General features: G+C 55.3%; 2 protein-coding genes across 2 annotated transcripts; one reads left to right on the top strand and one right to left on the bottom strand.

The window, feature by feature from the left end:
- Nucleotides 1-1,884: 1,884 nt before the first annotated feature.
- Nucleotides 1,885-3,315, top strand: TRIREDRAFT_53576 (uncharacterized protein; the record flags this gene model as incomplete). The annotated part of the gene is made up of 2 exons (XM_006961165.1): nucleotides 1,885-2,114; nucleotides 2,226-3,315. The coding sequence occupies 2 exons, from the start codon at nucleotides 1,885-1,887 to the stop codon at nucleotides 3,313-3,315; spliced, it is 1,320 nt and encodes a 439-aa protein (XP_006961227.1).
- A 3,196-nt stretch (nucleotides 3,316-6,511) lies between these two features.
- On the bottom strand, nucleotides 6,512-7,838 carry TRIREDRAFT_53647 (uncharacterized protein; the record flags this gene model as incomplete). Its single annotated transcript, XM_006961576.1, has 2 exons — nucleotides 6,512-6,643; nucleotides 6,705-7,838. The coding sequence occupies 2 exons, from the start codon at nucleotides 7,836-7,838 to the stop codon at nucleotides 6,512-6,514; spliced, it is 1,266 nt and encodes a 421-aa protein (XP_006961638.1).
- Between the last annotated feature and the right edge of the window lie 506 nt (nucleotides 7,839-8,344).

Genomic DNA, 8,344 nt, shown 5'->3' on the forward strand with positions numbered 1-8,344 from the left:
TACAGGTAGTATGGAGGCAGGTACTAGAGTAGAGAGGCATCGACTTGAACCTGTTCTTTGCTTCAATCTGCCATCGTTGAAGCTCCTCCTGACACGCCCTCCCTCTTGCATTGGCCTGATACTGCCCAGTCTAGGTATACAAGGGTTTGGCACGCGGCACACGTGCGCGGCCGGGTACCGGTACGGCGCTAGCGCTGCGTTGAGAGCGCTGCCCGTCTCAGCGCGACCTCAGGTATTATCTGCGAGTACCCGTCGAGGCTTGCCTGTGAGCGCAGCGCTGTGCTTGCGACTGCTGTAGCAGGCTGTCGCAGGCCGTAGCAGGCCTAGCATCACCTGTAGCAAGCCCACTGTAACGGGCAAGCAGAACCCGCGCCAGGTCTCAGGGTGGGGGGCCCTCCCCGGGCCTCCAGTGCTGTACCATGCGGTACTACATGCATCTGCGACTTCACCCAGGCTGGATCAGAATTCTTTGTCTGGCACACGCCCCCCCCCTGCTGTTTTCGATCCATCATCTCCCATCCATCGCTTCACCAGCACCTCGAGAGCTGCCCGGCATCCGTGTCACTTTCCCCTCCCTCTGTGACGAACCCGGGGGCCCCTTTCATTCAGGCCTGCGGGAGGGCTAGTAATAGTATCCAGACCGGATGCTTCATGCGTTTGCGAGTCCAGATACTATAATAATAATAAAACAAACGCCGCCTGCCCCTCCCGTCGCCCGCCGGTCCTTTCTCTTGTTCCTCTCCGCCATCTTTTTTTTTTCTCTTCGTCCGTCTGATTCGTCTCTGTTCTGGGGAGGGGCCTTTCTCGATTGTCTTGTCGGGTGGCTTCTTTTCTTTCCTGGATCCGGTCCTGCAGCTACAAATAGAGCAAGACAAAGACACGACAAGCCAAAAACAGGCTGCTCGCATTCTATTCAGGTACCTTACCTAGGTATCTACCTCCTGCTACAACAACAACAAAAACAAAAACCTGCTTCGAGCCCGCCTAATTCGCCGCCGACGACGCCCGTCTGCCTCCTCCATCTCTCTCCATCACCATCCTCTCTCTCTGCCACTCTGCCATAGAGTCAACCAGCCCAGCCGTCTGCTGGAACGCCTCGATCCCATTCGCCAGCAACGCCCCGGAACCGCCCTCGGCAACCCCTGGTGTGCGCGCGTGGTGCGTGGGTGTATGCATCTGCACTAACGTTCTGGACCTCCGGGCGCTTGTGCGAGTACTCGGTACCGGCTCTCGCCCAACCTCTGCCGCCCCAGTCGCCCATCCCGCGGCCCAAATACGAAGTACTCCGTACTTTGCTCCCCCAATCGCAATATATTCGGACAAACCACATCGAGAATCACCACTCTCCTGAAACGCCTGTCGCCTTTTCCCCCCAACTTTGGGCCCTGAGCTTCTCTTTTTCGCTCTCCCTCCGTCACCCGCGCTGCCAAAGGCCGTCGTTGCTGCGACAGACACGGCAGGGCGAGCCTCCAGTCCTGCTCTTCTCTCTCTTCCCTCAAACATCCTCGGAGCCTCTAGGGAAACGCACCATCAGGCGACTTTGTTCCTTTCTTCTTCTTTTCGCTTCCGTTTTCTTTTTTTCTTTGCCTGCCAGCGCCCAACACAAGCAGCCAGGAACCGTACCGTTACCTACGGTGGTCGAGGCGAGTGCAACTTGGGCTCAATTTTTGGCCTTCTCGGGGTACCCTGGCTTTCCGCCATCGCATTTTGCTCCCAGTCTCGACAGTCGCGACAATTGTCTCGAGCGACATTTCGCACACGTCTGCGCCCGCGCGGTTCGACGCTGATCCAGCTCAGCTTCGCTCGCAAGAAAAACACACCTCAACGAACCACTCCTCGCCCTCATCCGCATATAAACCCCGTCTCCCGGCAGGCACCGCCAGCATGAGCGCCGCAATTGCCATGGCCCCTTCGCCGGCTCCTCACGAAAGGAGCTCTTTCGCTACGGAACGCCCTGCTCCTCCGACAACCTCGACGTCGCCGCCTGCACAGCGAAACGTGATGCCCTCACAAGCAAGGAGCCAACTCCCAGGCGCCACAAACGCCGCACAGCCCTCCAACGGCAGCCCCAAGTCAGATCATACCACTGCAAGCAGCAGGCCTTCGCCCAACGCGTAAGTTTTGCTTGCCGCCACCCTGCGCATCATCACGGGGGGTGTCCTTCTGCTTCGCTACAGTGCAACCAGAGTTCATCTTTGCTGACAAATGTTTGATTGCCATGACAGGTCTCGAAAGGATGGCGCTGTCGCCCCCAAGATTGTCGTTAAGAAAGAGCCAGTCTCGCCTGGCCTGCCCGCATCAAGGCCCCGACCCAGACGGTTGGACCTGTCCAAGAATACTCTCGCTTCCGGATCCAATCCCCCTTCAGGCCATCCCATGACGGCGCGTGACGGGCTCGGAATCCAAGAAGTGGGCATTGCGTGCCTTTCCCCAGGCTTCATGACGCAGGATCCCGTGATGAAGGAGCAGCTTCAGCGGAGCATGACGGTCCGAGAACAACAGCGAAGTCTCATCGAGGCGAGACTGCAGCTGCAGCAGTCCGCCAAGGGAGACGGCCCATCCGACAAGGACAAGGACTCCCCGTTCGCGGCCAAGACACCGGGCATGTCTCGCAGGAATAAGGCGCCTCCCGGGCTCTCCATTGTTGCGCCCTCACATCAGCAGTTCGCAAACGAGCGAGTCATACAATCCGCACCCCTTGGCCGCAGCTTCACCGGCCAGCAGATGCCGCCCTCAAGACACGTGCAGCACCAGGCTTCCAACCTCTCAAGCACATCCCACATCCACCACGTCCACGCCAACCAGACCACGAACCGACTTCCGCCCATTAGTGATGTCTTTGGCCAGAACCTCTCCGCCCACCCCGACAATGGACCGCACACCTCTGCCCTCTACCCTAGCCACGCGGCTTCAAGGCCCCAGCTGTCCCCCGGCCTGCCGCCCGCTCATCATCAGCAGCAGCCCATGTCTGGTCGTTTGCGAGAGTACAAGTCCGCAGAAGAGGCCCAGCAAGAGCTGGCCGGCGGACGACCAGAACTGCTGCCCAGACTCGTCCACTACGGGGGCCCTCAGCCTCCCACGCCTCCCTCGCCCGTTGCTGGCGCCAATCGCCATCACGAAGCCGCTCGGAGCACCAGCAGAAGGCGGACGCGCGCCGAGTACGAGGAAGGCAGCAGCCCGCCGCTGGGCCATGGCCCGGCTCCTACCCGCCGTGGCCCATTTGGCGCCGGCCGTGACAGCCCCGAGACACAACGAGCCAAGAAGGAGGAGTTTCTGCAGCTGTGTGCCAGAGCCTGGGATTTGTTCCACTCATAGGGGAGCAGCATCAGTCAGATGTGCAGCACGCACCCATCAAAGGGCCTTGGCCACCTAAACTCGGCCATGTTAATGTTGATGGCGATCAAATGTGTGTATGACAGGGCGAAGTGGGACTGGGCTTTGGGTTATGACATGGTGAAACGATATCTCGTCTCTCCGAGCAGCTCGTGGATGATTTCCTCTGTGACTTCTCCCTCGCTCTCTGGATGGTTTCTCTCTTTTTCCTCATTTTCCTCCATCCTTTTTGTGTTTCTTTATATGTCCATCCGTGCTTCCTGTTGGGAGGGCCACATCCTCTCCCTGGTCCTACATTCTTTACGCAAAGGACCGGGGCTGGCAACAAGGAGGCTTCACATTACATTGTCCCATTCAATTTTATCCTTGATCTATGGCAAGCTTCCCGGAAAGCTGGCCACATACACAGAGAGGGATCTGTAAGGGGTAGCCACTCCCGCTTCGTGGGTTATCTTTCTTTCTATGATATATATATCTACAGTATTGGCTTTTAAGGGGGGAGGGAGAAAAAGGAGGTATCTGATTATCTGCGCTTTCTTGAGTGATGCGGCTCAAAGGTACTGAGGGGGGGGTATGGAAGGGCGGGGTGAAGACGGCTTAATTTCGAAAGGGAATTCATATGGCGTTGGATGCGTTGTAATTTTGGGAGGAGGAGGGGAGCTTTCACTGGCTTTTTTCACATTTGGGGGAGATGTGGCTGAATCGATATGCGAGACGATTGCCGTCTCTCCTTTATAATCGTCACTGTGTTTTCGTATGGTGTTTTTGGTCAGTCTTGGTGTTTTTGCAGGCGCAATGTGTTGAGCATGCTAGTTATAACATAAGTACCTAAGCATAGCAGAAAGGCCTTTGGGGTCGAATGGAGTCAAGATCGAAACCGTCACTTGTTTGTAACCGTCTGATTCGATTCCCGGCCTCAGAGCTTTCTCTGAATCTCATCCAGATACCCAAGCCAAGGCCGGTGGTTTCATACATTGCTGACCGGCACATCTCTTGAGTGCCTCGTGACCGTTGTGTAATGAATCCAACAGCCTGTTTTAGTTGAGAAGCCGGCGATCTTGCACCAACCTACCTACCTTTTCTACCATACTTACAGTAGGTAGTCGCCAGGCTTAATCTTGTTTCAATCTATCCCGTATCCTATCGTCGTTTCAGAGTCGAGAATGGGGGGGGGGGGGGGGGGGGGGGGAGAGAGAGGGGGCATGTTGCCCACTCGATGCTTATACTACTGGTTATTTGAGCCTCGATACTACCTTGCCTTGACAAGTAGGTAGGTATCAGGTGAAACGCCATTCTCATCTAGCTAGAGTCTTCCCTTCTTTAACTATGTAGTATTATCTTTAATTTCAGCGGAAATGTGAACAAGTTGCTCTATTACTCGAGGCCTGTAAAACGTCTTCCATTTGCGCCCTCGAATACGAAGATGGGGGGAAAGATCTAAGAATGACCCGAGGCACGTCAACTTGGGCACCCATCTTCTACTACTCTCCCATCTTGATGCGTTACAAAAAATAGATCAAGCGGTTACTAGAAATCAAGACATTCTCGTTTTCATCTTGAGATATCTACAGGCACAGCATACAGTGTGACGCACTACAAAGAGGGGAAAGGAGGGACGGACTCTGGGATGTTGTCTACGGAGTCCTATATCCATCCAGCATCTTCACGACAAGTCTTCTCAGGGTTTGGGTGATGAGCGAAATCTCTCATCCATAGGACATCTCGTGAATAAACTTGCTCGGAATAACGCCTAATAACGCCTAATAACGCCTAATAACGCCTACGCTTCTATTTGCTTCCAGTGCAAACCGGGATGAGCCAAAAATGCAAGACGCCGCAAATCCCATGATACATGAAACAACCCTCGCTTCACGCAGAAATGCCGCTACATGATGACCCAACAATCAATCAGTCGGTGAGAGAAATATCAAAATGGGGGCCGTGAGGAACAGAACCGAATCTGTCCAGCTGCTGCCAGTGCGGCCAAGCTACTACAGCCACGCACGTCACTCTGCTTCATGTCACGCTGCCTCTCTCATGGACCCCAACAGACCTTTTCTGCGTTACGCCAACGATAAAGGCCCCAACAGCAGAGCACCAAGCAAAGGAATGCAGACACGCAAGCAACAAGATCATGAGAAGCCCCCCAACCCGTCAAAGACGCAATGGGGTTTGATTCAGCAAGTCCGCCTAGCCGCGCCATACGGACAAAACAGCAACGCAAGCCAACATCGCTTAGGTAATTGTAACAAGCTCACAAAAGCCATCCTTCATGCAAAAACAAATGCATACTCCGTCTTTGTCTGTCCCTTTCGCCAGGTGTCCAGAAAAGAATCAAGAGGAAACAGAAATATCATCCAGTTCGCAGACGGCCATGGCCCACCGACCAGTGAGACAGCCTATCCCGATGCCCAATACCCGACGCCAGTATCCAATCCCAGCCCAACCCCAAAGTTTCTTGTTGCCCCCCCTGTCCTCGCTTTCAGCTTGCTTGTATGTATCTCGTACGCCAAACCTCCGCCACTCTTTTGCTGTAGTTCAGGGGAGAGAAGAGAAGAAGAGAAGAAGAGAAGAAAAGGAGCAAGAGGTGGTTTGTATCAGGCCCAGGCAAGAACTTGGAGAAGTCATCGAGAGCCCCTGTTCTCAGGATCCAACACGTCTTCTGATAAGTGCGAAAGGTAGTCCTTGCAGAGTTCTTCTTTTCGCTGCTGCACAGAACGCCTCTTGCCAACTCGAACTTATTTGAGTGTATATGAGAAGGCTGGACCACATGTAAATGTAAGGGAGCTTCGTGATCCAACGGCTGCCAAATCATTAACAAGCACGAGCCGGGTGTGCAGGGCGAGTTTCCAGGCTGTCGTCCCGCGCCGCACGCTCCCACCTGTATGCAAGAAATAAAAAGAAATAAAAGACAAAAGTATCCCAGCTGCCAGTTCCAAGGGGTATTTTACATTCGCCACATGATATCATTAAAAATTGTTTTTTTGCTTCTTTCCGTTGGTTCATGTTTCGTCGTCCATGTGTCTTAGCTCTGCCTGTAAGTGTGTTGAAGGGCAGGGAGATTAGGCGATAAGCTGATAGATGTCCAAGGCGGTCGGAGGGAGGGTGAATCCCCGTGCATCGAATGCCATCGCTGCAGGCAGAGCGTTCTGTCGTGTACACTGATCGTGTTTCTTTTTCAAAGGCCTTCTTCGCCGGCCTTGCAGAGCTTAATCTCGCGAACCCACTCAGACTTGAGGACCTGAGCAGCCGTGAGGCGGCGCGTGGGATGAGGGTCCAGCACGGAGTAGATGACGTTGCGACAACGGGCCTGTAGAAAGAAATCAGCGCACATTCAATCAAGAACTGTCGGGCAGACAGGGTCAGCATACCCTATGTAATGACTCAATTGGGCCGTAGCCCTCCTCGTCGCGACGGCCCTCCAGATAGCGAGAGTAAAACTCGTCGTCCTCCTTTTTGGCAAGGCGCCACAAATGCCGTCCGGTCCGCATCGCCATGTAGATAACACCGCAAGCCCAGACATCCACGGCTCGGGCGTCAAACTCCTTGTCGGTATACTCTTCGGGCGCAATGTAGGGGGCCGAGCCGCAAAGGCCAGAGACCATGTGGGCATCCGTCTCCCAGGCCATGCGGAAGCACTCGCCGTTGCCAAAGTCGGTGATTTTCAGGGCGCCGCGAGTGGTGAGCAGCAGGTTCTCGGGCTTGAGGTCGCGGTGGGCAACGCCCATCTCGTGGAGGTACTCGACGCCCCTCATCATCTGCTTGAAGAAGCAGTCGGCCTCTTGAACCTCCAGCTTGCCGCTCGACAGGATGAGAGTGTACAAATCGCCGCCAGCACAAAACTCCATGACCTCGCAAAAGTCGCCCTTGGCGTCCTTGAGCAGATCAAGGGTGTGGATGACGTTGGGGTGGCGCAGGGAGGAGGAGATGCAGAACTCGGCCGTGAGGCGCTTGCTGTACTTCTTCTCCGACTCGTCGGGCCGTCGGCGGAATTCCTTGACGGCGAAGAGCTTCTCGCCGCTGGTGCCCATCTTCTTGTGCGATATCCTGACGATGCCAAAGGCGCCACGGCCGACGATTTCCTGGCATTTGCCATACTTTTCCACCAGCGTCGAATTCTGGGGTCCCTTCTTGTCGATTGCGTCCTCCTTCTCCTGGCGCAGCGAATCGACCCAGTTGGAGACGAGCGAGAGATCGCTGTCAGGCGGGGGCTCTTGTTTCTTTCCGATGATGCTTCGCCACATGTCGGACAGCTTCTCCTGCCTTCGGCTGGATCTCAAGTGGTGCTCATGGCCGCCCGGGACGTCGGGGAGGAGAACGAAGCGACTTGACGGCTCCTTAGGCTTGGCGGGTTCTTTAGGTTTGGCAGGGGTCTTTTCGGCGGGCTTTTCTATTGATTCTTTTCGCGGAGCGGGAGAGGAAGCGCCGCTGATGGAGGGGCCGCGGGAGCGAGGGGTTGCGTCGCCATTGAGGGCGGTTTTTGAGACGTCCTTGCTGGAGAACATGCGGGAAATACGATCCTTGACCGAAGCCTTCTCGGCGGGGAGGTGCTTCAGCTGTGTCTCGCTCGGAGAGGGAGAAAGCCTCTCCGAGCCTGTCTGTGAGGCCAAAGTAGGCGACCTCTTCCCACCCTCGTGCGACGACTTGATGGACGACGGTTTTGAGCTCTGAGCGGAGCTCGGTTTTGACTCGTTCGGAGCGGACGGCATCCTGGAAAGCGTATGAAGCGCCTGGTCGTTCTATGAGTGAGCTTCGTTGACGCGTGCGGGTTCTCTCGGTCGGAGTGCCGGCTTGTCGAGAGTTCAGTTATTGGGCGAGCGAAAAAAGCGACCAGACGTTGCTCAATCCGGTGGCGAAACAACGGGGATGCAGCGCGGGAGCTCGGTGGTGTATGGAGGGAGCCAGAAGAAATTGCGTCGGCGGCGGAAGCTGATTCCGGAGCAAGTAGAAAAGCGAGGATGACGATCTTGTGCAACAAGAGCTAATGCGCGGCAAAAAAAACAGAGGGAAA

This window comes from Trichoderma reesei, assembly GCF_000167675.1.
Source record: "Trichoderma reesei QM6a unplaced genomic scaffold TRIREscaffold_1, whole genome shotgun sequence".
In the NCBI taxonomy this organism is placed as follows: Eukaryota; Fungi; Ascomycota; class Sordariomycetes; order Hypocreales; family Hypocreaceae; genus Trichoderma; species Trichoderma reesei.